Here is a 13,629-nt window from a genome sequence, read left to right on the forward strand (position 1 = left end):
ACTCCGGTATTTCTGTGTATCTCCCCAGTACAAAGGGCGGGTGTGTGCAGTCGAAACGGGAAAGTTTTTAGTCGCGCAAGGAAAAAGAAGACCGCTGCAGAAATGATTGCGTCTAGTTTCAGGGATTGTCAGGTAAAATAACAAATGACCAAAGCTGTGTGCTATGTATTGGATTGCATATTATTATTGTTTAAATTCAATAGGCTATGTTTCCTTCCATTAAGTTACTGCGCTGTTGATTGGGCATGCCAAATTTCAGAGAGGTTAACTGTTGTTTTATTTACAATGGATAAATTACATTTTACATTATTGTCCTGTCTTTGTCGATAACATCAATGTGCATAACGGCAAGCTGCATAGGCTACTGTAACTTTTGTAGGCTACATTTTTATCGCGATAAACGATTTTCTATTGCAGTAGCCTAGGCAGTAAAGGTGTCTGTCGGCAATAAAAATGTTTACAGTTTCATGAACTGATGAAGTCAGATAGACTTTGGCCGAGGGACACAATTTTCCTCCACACACTAAAATCCCGCTTGATAACAAAAGTCTCCTAAGGCGAACAGTTTAGTTCCCTCTCAAGGGACGTAAGGTTAGTGTGATAACCGCTTTCTATTTCCTTAGGCTTGGAGGGCAGAGGGTCTACCATTGTCCACATCCAGCAATGAGGCCTGCAAAATGTATGATGCTATACTCACACAGGTAGTAATTTTATTAGCTCTGTCTACACAAACACACACACATTTGTTTTACTATCTTTGTGGGGACCAAACAATTGTTTCCCATTAAAAATCCTATTTTCCCTTAACCTTTATCCGTAACCCTAATTGTAGCCCAGTGGCGGTTGGTGCCGTTTAATATTAGGGAGGATAGCCTTATTTCTATTACAGCATATTGGATGACTCATTCATATTCCATTCATCCAGCTCAATGTAACAATCGATAGGTTTATGCCACTACATGATACTTGAATTCGCCCTATACCCATCATGAGGTAGCTACAACCTAGCCTACAAATGAACGTTTATAAAGTAGAGTTTGAGACAAATTGGAGTAATCAAGGTGACAGACAGTGACACGTTCAATACCACCTGCATCTAGCTGATCTGCGGTGTAATCATTAGTCTAAACAGTTCAACTAAAACGATAGTTTCTATTGGACAAATTCAGGCAGGTCCATCCCCATTTTGTTCCGTTTGCTTCAGTTTAATAAACGTTTTGCAACAAAGTCAGTGGAATGGAAAACACCCCTGATCATCCGCGCACACAGATTACATTTCGTAGCAGCCGCATGCAGCGTCATCACTTTGCTTCTTGTGTAATTGCTTCTTGTATAATTCCTTCTTGCATTTACACTCTCTCCTTCTATCACCTTTTCCCTTCATTGTCAACTTCAATGCACAACACAACAGCTGTCTGTGACCAGGTGAAAAACCTCTCCAAGCCCAACCTTCATACCATAACTGCTAACGCTAACCACTACGCAGCCTATATTGTTCTCACCGTGTTAGCTTACGTCATAGTCAACATGGCTACTAGAACTAACACGTTAGTAAACCCACAATCCAATCCATGTTTACTATCATGCAGTACAGCAAACAGTTTAGCAATTACACCGGTGGGCCTCGTGGCAATAAATTAATAAAATGGAAAGTTTACCTTGACTTGGAAGAGATGCAGTGTTGGATAGCCTTAGCCAGCAAGCTAACATAAATAGCATTCCTCTCTGTTTGAGTCAAGTTGTTGAGTTGGCTAAATTAGCTGCATTAGATAGCTACTGTAAGAAGGTGAAAGGTAAGATGAAATATAGCTAGCTCTCGCTCTCACTCAAACCTGCTGCTTCTCAATTTTTGAAGAAATTAATTTAACTGTTCAATTATTGTCTTTCTCTCTTTGCGTCAACTACTCACCACACGTTATGCACTTCAGTGCTAGATAGCTGTAGCTCATGCGTTCAGAACTAGATTCATTCTCTAAATCCATTGATTGGATGAACATGTCAGTTCATGCTGCAAGACCTCTGATAGGTTGGAGGACGTCCTCCAGAAGTCGTCATAATTACTGTGTAAGTCTATGGAAGGGGGTGAGAACCATGATCATCCTAGGTTTTGTATTGAAGTCAATGGACCTAGAGGAGGATGGAAAATAGCTGTCCTCCAGCTACACCATAGTGCTACCCTAGAGGGTTCTGTTGAGGCTGCTGTAGACTTTCATTGCAACTGTTTTAATCAGTTATTTGGTGACCTGAATATAATTACACTGAACAAAATTATAAACGCAACATGCAACAATTTCAACGATTTTACTGAGTTGCAGTTCATTTAAGGAAATCAGTCAATTTAAATTCATTAGGCCCTAATCTATGGATTTCACATGACTAGGTATACAGATATGCATCTGTTGGTCACAGATACTTTAAAAAATAGGTAGGGGCGTGGATCAGAAAACCAGTCCGTATCTGGTGTTACCACCATTTTCCTCATGCAGCATGACACATCTCCTTCGCATAGAGTGGAATGTTGTCCCACTCCTCTTCAATAGCTGTGCGACTGAGGTTGCTGGATATTGGCGGGAACTGGAACATACTGTCTTACATGGCGATCCAGAGCATCCCAATGCAGTCCATGGAAGAACTGGGATATTTTTTAGCTTCCAAGAATTCTGTATAGATCCTTGTGACATGGGGCTGTGCATTATCATGCTAAAACATGAGGTGATGGCGGCGGATGAATGGCACGACAATGGGCCTCAGGATCTCGTCACTGTATCTCTGTGCATTCAAAATGCAATTGTGTTCATTTTACGTAGCTTATGCCTGCCCATACCATAACCCCACCGCCAGCATGTGGCTCTCTGTTCACAACGTTGACATCAGCAAACCCCTCGCCCACACAATGCCATACACGCTGTCTGCCATCTGCCCGGTACAGTTGACACCGGGCTTCATCCCTGAAGAGCACACTTCTCCAGCGTGCCAGGGGCCATCAAAGGTGAGCATTTTCCAAATGATGTCGGCTACAACGCCGAATTGCAGTCAGTTCAAGACACTGGTGAGAACGACGAGCACGCAGATGAGCTTCCCTGAGACGGTTTTTGACAGTTTGCGCATAAATTCTTTAGTTGTGCGAACCCACAGTTTCATCAGATGTCGGGGTGGCTGGTCTCCGATGATCCCGCAGGTGGAGGTTTTGGGCTGGCATGGTTACACGTGATCTGCGGTTGTGAGTCCGGTTGGATATACTGCCAAATTCTCTAAGATGATGTTAGAGGTGGCTTATGGTAGAGAAATGAACATTAAATTCTGGCAACAGCTCTGGTGGACATTCCTGCACTCAGCATACTAATTTCACGCTCTCTCAAAACATGAGACATCTGTGGCATTGTGTTGTGTGACAACTGCACATTTTAGAACTTTTATTGTCCCAAGCACAAGTTGCACCTGTGTAATGATAATGCTGTTTAATTAGCTTAGTGTTTAGAGCTTTGGGCCAGTAACCGAAAGGGTGCTAGATCAAAAACCCGAGCTGACAAGGTCAAAATCTGTTGTTCTGCCCCTGCACAAGGCAGATAACCCGCTGTTCCTAGGCCGTCATTGTAAATAAGAATTTGTTCTTAACTGACTTGCCTAGTTAAATAAAAATTACAATTATATGCCACACCTGTCAGGTGGATGGATATATTGGCAAAAGAGAAAGGCTCACTAAATGGGTGTAAACAAATGTATGCACAATTTTTTTATTTTTTTGCATTTGGAACCTTTCTGGGGACTTTTATTCAGCTCATGAAACATTGGACCAACACTTTACATGTTGCGTTTACATTTTTGTTAAGTATAGTTTTATCAACAAAAATAGCCTTTTGTGAACTAACACTCAATTTACTGACTTTGCTGATAGCTACTTTATTGAAGAAAAATGTACTTAGTGTGATATGTGGTTGTCCCACCTAGCTATCTTAAATGCACCAACTGTAAGTCGATCTGGATAAGACCGTCTGGTAAATGACTAAAATGTAAAAAGAATCACTTTTTAATGTTTCACTTTACATTTTTCTGAAATTCACTCAGTAGGATGGTCCTCCCTCCCTTACCTCCTCTAAGGAGCCTACACTGTTGTAACCATGAATCTACCCCCTAAGCCTAAAATAGCCTTTTTCCTTGTGGACAAAAAAAAGTTACAAAATGGTAATTGTGTATAATTGCTGACATAAGCCTAACAACTTACCGGAGAGAGACAAATATGTTCCTTTTTATGATCTGAACACATTCTGTTAAATTTTTGGGGGTTTTGCATTATCTTAAATCCCAGTATGTAACCTGGCGCAATGATGAGACCCTTGGAGGAGTCGAGGGATGCATCTCTGCAGTCAAGTCAGCTGACCCTGACTTTGGTATGTAAGAACATAGTGAGACTTCTGGTAATCCATTTTTCCTCATAAAAAGGTAGCATTGTATGGGTGTTAAACCCTTAGTAGGCCTGCACAGAATCCTATTCAGCCCATAAAGATACATTATTAACAAGCATTCGAAAGAGGTTACTGGAGCATTGTTAAGGCTATAGCAATGACACTCAGTAGCCTACATTCAGGACTTCAGTCTAAATACAGCACAACATTGTAACATTGAGGATTAAGCTAACATTGAAGTGTAGTACAGGACACTTCTCATAGATCAGAACGGAGCGGATGGGTCTAACCAATCTTGTGGAAATGCTACCTTCCTTTCAGATGACGAGGTGGAGCCATGGCCATATTATTTTACATCCATACAATTCTTTCAGGTCATTGAGAAGTGTCTAGGATTGTAGCTATGAGGTTGAATTCCAACTATCTGATGTTAACTCTGAGGGTCTACATTTATCACGACTACTGTGTAGCTTTTGAGAGAATAGTGAATGAGTATCTAGTTGTTGACTAGGCCTTCAGACTTATCAAAAGTGTCCCTGTGCCCTGTAGTGATGGGTCATGTGATCAGCACGGGGATGGAGCTGGTGGGGACAGGGAGTTCGGTTCGTCTGAACGAGCGCCTGGCCAGTGCGGTGAAGAGGACTGTAGAGCTCGGCCAGATCCAGCAGGACATTACCACCAGGGAGAGGCTGCACGTCAGGGCCATGGAGCACTTCTCCAAGGGGTGAGAACCAGGGAACCAAATCAAATTTTATTAACCACTGGAGATCTGAGAGCGAACTGGGTCTGTAGCCACAAAACATCTCAGAAAAAGTCCTAGGAATCCTGTTAACCTATTTTAAAACGACAACAAACTCCCAGCTAAGGGTAGGTTTTAGGATGATGGTAGTACACTGCCCAGACAAACTCTGAGCCAGGAGTAAAATCAACTCATAAAAGTTTCTCAGCTGGTCATCCCGACAGTGAGTTACCGCAAAGGAAAGCTGGTGATGAAACTCTGACTTTGTTGCAAAATGATGGAGAATATCCAATCGCAGTACGGCATCGCCATCTGTGAACTCTACAGGTATCGGGCTTCAGACAACCACGGTGAATGTGACTGTACATCAAATGTTGCAATGTTAAAAAGTTTGATCTAATTATCATCTGGCACGATCACTTTGCCTACTCTTAATTATTGCCTAATATGTTGGCCTGCATAACCAATTCTGATGGTTGTTAAAAGCAGAATTTGGACAATATTACCGTTGTCAACACACTTGTCACTCCCGTTTAACATCTCCAAATCGCTTTGGTACAGTAGGGGTGTATTTATTAAAGAAACCGTTTACCATTTTAAGAACTAAACGGAACGAATTCGGGGAGGACCCTACCTGAGTTTGTCCAATAGAAACTCTTGTTTGCATTTTCCATTTGGAGTGACTGGTTTCTGTTGCAAGACGTTTTGCAACAGAATCGACATAATGATTACACTTGCCGATAATGTTGCATACAACGTTAACATAAGCCCTAGATGACTTCAATTGCCCAACTTATAGGCATGCCCAATGTAGACATCTTTTTTTAACAATGTGATGTTGTGCTCCAAAACGATAACTTGAAATAACATGATGTAGCTAATTAAATAATAAAAAAGCAAAACATGTTTATTTGCTTAGTGGTTATAAGTATTCAGGTATATATGATTGTGTAATAGGCCTCATGTGAAATCATTGTCAGAAGTGCAAGAGGTCAGTACCAGTCAAAAGTTTGGACAGACCTACTCATTCAAGGGTTTGTCTTTATTTTTTACTATTTTCTAAATTGTAGAATAATAGTGAAGACATCGAAACTATGAAATAACACATGGAATCATGTTGTAACCAAAAAAGTGTTAAACAAATCTAAATCGATGACTGCCAAGAGTGTGCAAAGCTTTCCCTCAACCAGCTTCATGAGTTAGTCACCTGGAATGCATTTCAATAACAGGAGTGCCTTGTTAAATGTTAATTTGTATAATGTCTTTCCTTCTTAATGCGTTTGTGCCAAACAGTTGTGTTGTGACAAGGTAGGGGTGGTATACAGAATATAACCCTATTTGGTAAAAGACCAAGTCCATATTATGGCAAGAACAGCTCAAATAAGCAAGGAGAAATGACAGTCCGTTATTCCTTTAAGACATGATGGTCAGTCAATGTGGAAAATGTCAGTAACTTTTTAAGTTTCTTCAAGTGCAGTTGCAAAAACCATCAAGCGCTATGATGAAACTGTCTCTCATGAGGACCGCCACAGGAAAGGAAGACCCAGAGTTACTTCTGCTGCAGAGGATAAGTTCATTAGTTACCTGCCTCCAGAAATTGCAGCCCAAATAAATGCTTCAGAGTTCAAGTAACAGACTGAGCTCAACATCAACTGTTCAGAGGAGACTGCGTGAATCAGGCCTTCATGTTCGAATTGCTGCAAAGAAACCACTACTAAAGGACACCAATAATAAGAAGAGACTTGCTTTGGCCATGAAACACGAGCAATGGACATTAGACCGGTGGAAATCTGTCCTTTGGTCTGATGAGTCCAAATTTGAGATTTTTGGTTCCAACCGCCGTGTCTTTGTGAGACGCAGAGTGGGTGAACGGATGATCTCCGCATGTGTGGTTCCCACCGTGAAGCATGGAGTGGGGGTGCTTTGCTGGTGACACTGAGTGATTTTATTTAGAATTCAAGGCACACTAAACCAGCATGGCTACCTCAGCGATACGTCATCCCATCTGGTTTGCACATCATTTCATTTTCAACAGGAAAAGTGAGTGATGGAGTGCTGCATCAGATGACCTGGCCTCCACAATCACCTGACCTCAACCCAATTGAGATGGTTTGGGATGAGTTGGACAACTGAAGGAAAAGCAGTCAACAAGTTCTCAGCATATTGGAGAACTCCTTCAAGATTGTTGGAAAAGCATTCCAGTTGAAGCTGGTTGAGATAATGCCTAGTGTGTGCAAAGCTGTCAAGGCAAAGGTTGGCTACTTTGAAGAATCTAAAATATTAAATGTATTTTGATTTACACTTCAAAAAAATTGGTTACTACATGATTCCAAATGTGTCATATCATTAGTTTTGATTTCTTCACTATTATTGCACAATGTAGAAAATAGTAAAAATAAAGAAAAACCCTTGGAGTAGGTGTGTCCAAACTTTTGATTGGTACTGTAGGTCTAAGTTAATTGTGGATTGATCATATAGAAGTATCAAAACCATTATTTTAAGAAATCCAAAGCATTTGCATGTGGTGCAGGAACCACTGACTCGCTGCATTTTTCTATTATCAAGACACCTGCTAGTAACACTTAACTGGTTAGGATAGCTCATGTGGTCTCCTAAATATCTGACTAGATGTGACGCTTATGACGAAAAAGGCTTCATGCATAGATTTTTACCCGAAAGAGTAAAATGTCTCTATCCTACCATCTTCTACTCGGAGACACTTAGTGGATACGGGCCCTGATTTACTTTATTGCTCCCAGGTGACAATAGAACTGTAATAGCACTGATATTGAGGTCCAAATCTTGGACAGCCGAAGAGATTCCACAAGCAAAAACAAAACCGCATCTGTTCGGCTCGTCTTGTGTGATAGCATTGGAACCGGGTCAAAGGAATACCCTGGAGAATTGTGGTCACCCAGCAAAACAGACCATTCACACACCAGTATCTTTGTTTTTACCAGGCGACTCAGCCTTATGACTTGGGCACATGCTTCTAAAAACAGTTCCTTCCTTAAGTCTACAAACACATCTAAGCTATAGAGAAATATTATGACTCTGAGAGCACAGTTATGTTGTACAACTCGAATCTAAAACCAAGGTAACATCTCTCACTTGATCTGATGTTGATTTGCTTTCCTGTGGTTTTAATGTGACTTGAGACCAATAGCGAATAACTACTGGCTGTCCCCTGTAGGAGTTTCCCTAAGGCGTGCGATGTTTGGGAGGAGATCCTGGTGGAACACCCTACTGACCTGCTCGCCCTGAAGTTTGCCCACGACAGCTTCTTCTACCTGGGGGCCCAGACCCAGATGAGAGACTCTGTGGCCCGGGTGCTGCCTCACTGGAAGCCCCACATGCCTCTATATAGGTAGGTGCTGCCTCATTGGATGCCCCCCCCCCCCCACCCCCTCTATAGGTAGTCATTGCACATTGGTCTTTTTTGTACTCAGGATATGTTATTGTTAACTGTACCAAGGGGGTCTTATCTGATTGTCGGGGCATTGTGATAGGTTCATGGCATTTACACTGAACAAAAATATAAATGCAACTTGTACAGTGTTGGTTTCATGAGCTGAAATAAAATAGCTCAGAAATGTTGCATATGCACAAAAAGCTTATTTCTCTGATTTTGTGTACAAATTTGTTTCCATCCATGTTAGTGAGCATTTCTCATTTGCCAAGATATGCCATGCCTGTCAGGTGGATGGATTATTAAAAAGCTGATTTAAACACCTTGTGCTGGTGACAATAAAAGGCCAGTCAAAAATGTGCAGTTTTGTCAAGTTTTAGGGGATTGTGTAATTGGTATGCTGACTGCAGGAATGTCCACCAGAGCTGTTGCCAGAAAATTTCATGTAAATCTTTCTACCATAAGCTGCCTCCAACGTCGTATTAGAGAATTTGGCAGTATGCCCAACTGTCCTCACAACCACAGACCACATTTAACCACGCTCAGCCCATGACCTCCACGTTCTGCTTCTTCAACTGCGGGATCATCTGAGATCAGCCAACAGTACAGCTGATGAAACTGTGGGTTTTCACAACCAAAGAATCTCTGCACAAACTGTCAGAAACCGTCTCAGGGAAACTCATCTGTGTGCTCGTCATCCTCACCAGGGTCTTGACCTGACTGCAGTTTAGCGTCGTAACCGACTTCAGTGGGCAAATGCTCACCTTCTATGGCCACTGGCACACTGGAGAAGTGTGCTCTTCATGGATGAATCCCGGTTTCAACTGTACAGGGCAGATGGCAGACGGTGTGTATGGTGTAGTGTGGGCGAGCGGTTTGCTGATGTGAACAGATTGCCCCATGGTGGCGGTGGGGTTATGGTATCGGCAGGCATAAGCTACGAACACAATAGCGTTTTATTGCTGGCTATTTGAATTCAGAGATACCATGATGAGATCCTGAGGCCCGTTGTCGTGCCGTTTATCCGCTGACATCATGTTTCAGCACGATACTGCACGGCCCCATGACGCAAGAATGTGTACATAATTCCTGGAAGCTGAAAATGGTGGTTCTTTCATGGCCTGCATACTTCCCAGACATGTCACCCATTGAGCATGTGTGGGATGCTCTGGATCGACGTGTTCCAGTTTCCATTACAATGTCCTGCAACTTCGCACACTCATTGAATGGAGTGGGACAACATTCCACAGGCCACAATCAACTCTATGTGAAGGAGATGTTGTGTAGATTTTTTTTAAAGGTATCTGACCAACAGATGCATATCTGTATTCCCAGTCATGTGAAATCCATAGATTAGGCCCTAATGCATTAATTTGACTGATTTCCTTATATGAACTGTAACTTTTTATATTTTTCAGAGTACTGAGACTCAAGGTTTCAGTCAGATATAGTAATACTGTATTTTTCATATAACGTGAACTCTTGAGGGCCATTCTAGTTAAATAATTCGTAGTATTTCATCAGAGGCTCCGTCTCGGCTAGACAGTAATTGCCTCTGTATATTAGTGTTTACTGTGATCAACAATCACCACTGGCAGTCGATTTCAAATCGAATGATCCCATTTTTTCTTCTTTTTTAAAAATTCCCTAAAACAAATGGATGGCTATTTATTATAAGGCGTTTTATAATTCATCCTTAAATGCACTACACAAATAATGACCTAGGGTCTGCTATTGTTGTAGCACTGCTTTCATACTTGTACTTTCTTTGCTTTCGCCTGCAGCTACCTAAAAGGCTTATATTCCTTTGGACTTCTGGAGACACATTTTTATGACCAGGCTGAGAAAATCGCTAAAGAGGTACGATGTTTCTGGTGGTGTCAATTTGCCATGGAAATGATTTGGAGCTGTAAATCATTAATTCTGTCATCGTGCAACGATGACCTCCGCTGGTTAAATTGTCCAACCTTGATGGCAATCAAACCACATTCAGAAGATGCCTATTACTGTGCAGAAGTTTCCGTTGCATAGGCAATCAACTAGACTGACCAATGAGGTAGTTCAATCTACAATCTTCTCCTCTAACCCCCAGGGCCTGGCTCTAACCCCGGAGGATGCCTGGTGTGTCCATTCTATAGCCCATGTCCACGAGATGAAGGCTGAGGTGGAAAAGGGCCTCAAGTTCATGGAGAGCACAGAGAAAGACTGGGTGGTGGGTTTTTATTTGCATGTTGTGTAATTCAACACCTCAATATGGCCTGGTACCAGATCTGTTTGTGCTGTCTTGCCAGCTCCTTTTTTATTTATTTTTTACCTTTTTATTTAACTAGGCACATCAGTTAAGAACAAATTCATTATTTACAGTGAAGGCCTACTGGGGAACAGTGGGTTAACTGCCCTTTTCAGGGGCAGAACGACAGATTTTTACCTTGTCAGCTCGGAGATTCGATCCTGCTACCTTTCGGTTACTGGCCCAACGCTCTAACCACTAGGCTACCTGCCGCCCCAACTCCTATAGTCATTGTCATGCCAATGCATACAGCTCTGGCACCAGGCTAGGCTTCAACTACAGTGGGGCAAAAAAGTATTTAGTCAGCCACCAATTGTGCAAGTTCTCCCACTTAAAAATATGAGAGAGGCCTGTAATTTTCATCATAGGTACACTTCAACTATGACAGACAAAATGAGAAAAAAAATCCAGAAAATCACATTGTAGGATTTTTAATGAATTTATTTGCAAATTATGGTGGAAAATAAGTATTTGGTCACCTACAAACAAGCAAGATTTCTGGCTCTCACAGACCTGTAATTTCTTCTTTAAGAGGCTCCTCTGTCCTCCACTCATTACCTGTATTAATGGCACCTGTTTGAACTTGTTATCAGTATAAAAGACACCTGTCCACAACCTCAAACAGTCACACTCCAAACTCCACTATGGCCAAGACCAAAGAGCTGTCAAAGGACACCAGAAACAAAATTGTAGACCTGCACCAGGCTGGGAAGACTGAATCTGCAATAGGTAAGCAGCTTGGTTTGAAGAAATCAACTGTGGGAGCAATTATTAGGAAATGGAAGACATACAAGACCACTGATAATCTCCCTCGATCTGGGGCTCCATGCAAGATCTCACCCCGTGGGGTCAAAATGATCACAAGAACGGTGAGCAAAAATCCCAGAACCACACGGGGGGACCTAGTGAATGACCTGCAGAGAGCTGGGACCAAAGTAACAAAGCCTACCATCAGTAACACACTACGCCGCCAGGGACTCAAATCCTGCAGTGCCAGACGTTTCCCCCTGCTTAAGCCAGTACATGTCCAGGCCCGTCTGAAGTTAGCTAGAGAGCATTTGGATGATCCAGAAGAAGATTGGAAGAATGTCATATGGTCAGATGAAACCGAAATAGAACTTTTTGGTAAAAACTCAACTCGTCGTGTTTGGACAAAGAATGCTGAGTTGCATCCAAAGAACACCATACCTACTGTGAAGCATGGGGGTGGAAACATCATGCTTTGGGGCTGTTTTTCTGCAAAGGGACCAGGACGACTGATCCTTGTAAAGGAAAGAATGAATGGGGCCATGTATCGTGAGATTTTGAGTGAAAACCTCCTTCCATCAGCAAGGGCATTGAAGATGAAACGTGGCTGGGTCTTTCAGCATGACAATGATCCCAAACACACCGCCCGGGCAACGAAGAAGCATTTCAAAGTCCTGGAGTGGCCTAGCCAGTCTCCAGATCTCAACCCCATAGAAAATCTTTGGAGGGAGTTGAAAGTCCGTGTTGCCCAGCAACAGCCCCAAAACATCTACATGGAGGAATGGGCCAAAATACCAGCAACAGTGTGTGAACCTTGTGAAGACTTACAGAAAACGTTTGACCTCTGTTATATACCCTTTGTTGGCAATGACAAAGTATTGAGAAACTTTTGTTATTGACCAAATACTTATTTTCCACCATAATTTGCAAATAATTTCATTAAAAATCCTACAATGTGATTTTCTGGATTTTTTTTTCTTCTCATTTTGTCTGTCATAGTTGAAATGTACCTATGATGAAAATTACATGCCTCATCTTTTTTAAGTGGGAGAACTTGCACAATTGGTGGCTGACTAAATACGTTTTTGCCCCACTATCTGTGTAAATACGTAATTAATTTAGACGTTTTCATTTGCAGGGATGTGACATGCTAGCCTGTCACAACTACTGGCATTGGGCCCTATACTTCATCGAAAAGGTACAGATTTTAATGAGATACTCCAGTCAAGTGCACTGTTATCACACAGTAGGGCTGTTGGGATACAATTTATATTTGTTGTACCTTTCCGTGGGTTCTCTGAAGTGTGAAGTTGATTACAGTTGGACATGTTTGTATTAGTCTGTGTAATTAACTTTAAGACTCATACTTGTTTTTCAATGTGTTTGTGTTTTCTCCCCCGCAGGGCGAGTATGATGCAGCCCTGAACATATTTGACAGCCAGGTTAGTGCTCTCAATAACTTCTCATCAAGACTAATTTGGCCTCGCAGACGGTGTACCAGAGGCCTTCCAAGAATCCTACTGTAGCAGCACTTACTGTATGGGAGCAGAGTAAAAGCTATATGGTGTGGTTATATGCTGCAGACTGGGGGTCAATGTGTGTCATTCAGGTCTAAAGTCAAAAAGAGAAGTTCAATTGTTTTTTTGTTCACAACATGATACCGGTGTGGTATTTTTATGGGCAAAGAGTAAATCCAAAGCTAATGGGGAAAAAGCAGTGCTGTAACTAAGGTTGCTGCAGGGAGTTTCAGACCTAAAACTCCAATATCTAGTGGAAAGCCTTCCCAGAAGAGGGGAGTCTGTACTTACTTTTGGGTGGGTGTGGGTGGGACACAACTACTCATTCCAGGGTCTTTATTTTTACTATTTTCTACATTGTAGAATAATATTGAAGATATCAAAACTATTAAATAACACGTATGGAATCATGTAGTAGTCCTGTTGAAAAACAAATGATAGTCCCACTAAGCGCAAACCATATTGGATGTCGTATAGCTGCAGAATGCCGTGGTATCCATGCTGGTTAAGTGTGCCTTGAATTC

At 41.9% G+C, this 13,629-nt stretch overlaps 1 protein-coding gene across 2 annotated transcripts in view; it reads left to right on the plus strand.

The window, feature by feature from the left end:
* Positions 1-13,629, plus strand: part of ttc38 (tetratricopeptide repeat domain 38) — a 21,371-nt gene continuing 7,742 nt past the window's right edge. Inside the window, exons 1-9 of one of the 2 annotated variants that reach the window (XM_039001474.1) lie at positions 1-132; positions 624-701; positions 4,307-4,388; positions 4,953-5,127; positions 8,336-8,509; positions 10,336-10,411; positions 10,644-10,763; positions 12,727-12,786; positions 12,992-13,030. In XM_039001474.1, coding sequence (XP_038857402.1) covers positions 103-132; positions 624-701; positions 4,307-4,388; positions 4,953-5,127; positions 8,336-8,509; positions 10,336-10,411; positions 10,644-10,763; positions 12,727-12,786; positions 12,992-13,030 — 834 coding nt within the window. In that variant the 5' untranslated portion in view covers positions 1-102. The remainder of the gene's footprint in view (positions 133-623; positions 702-4,306; positions 4,389-4,952; positions 5,128-8,335; positions 8,510-10,335; positions 10,412-10,643; positions 10,764-12,726; positions 12,787-12,991; positions 13,031-13,629) is intronic. The other variant, XM_039001475.1, reaches the window with a different exon arrangement.

The sequence above is a fragment of the Salvelinus namaycush genome, chromosome 9, assembly GCF_016432855.1.
Source record: "Salvelinus namaycush isolate Seneca chromosome 9, SaNama_1.0, whole genome shotgun sequence".
NCBI lineage: Eukaryota > Metazoa > Chordata > Actinopteri > Salmoniformes > Salmonidae > Salvelinus > Salvelinus namaycush.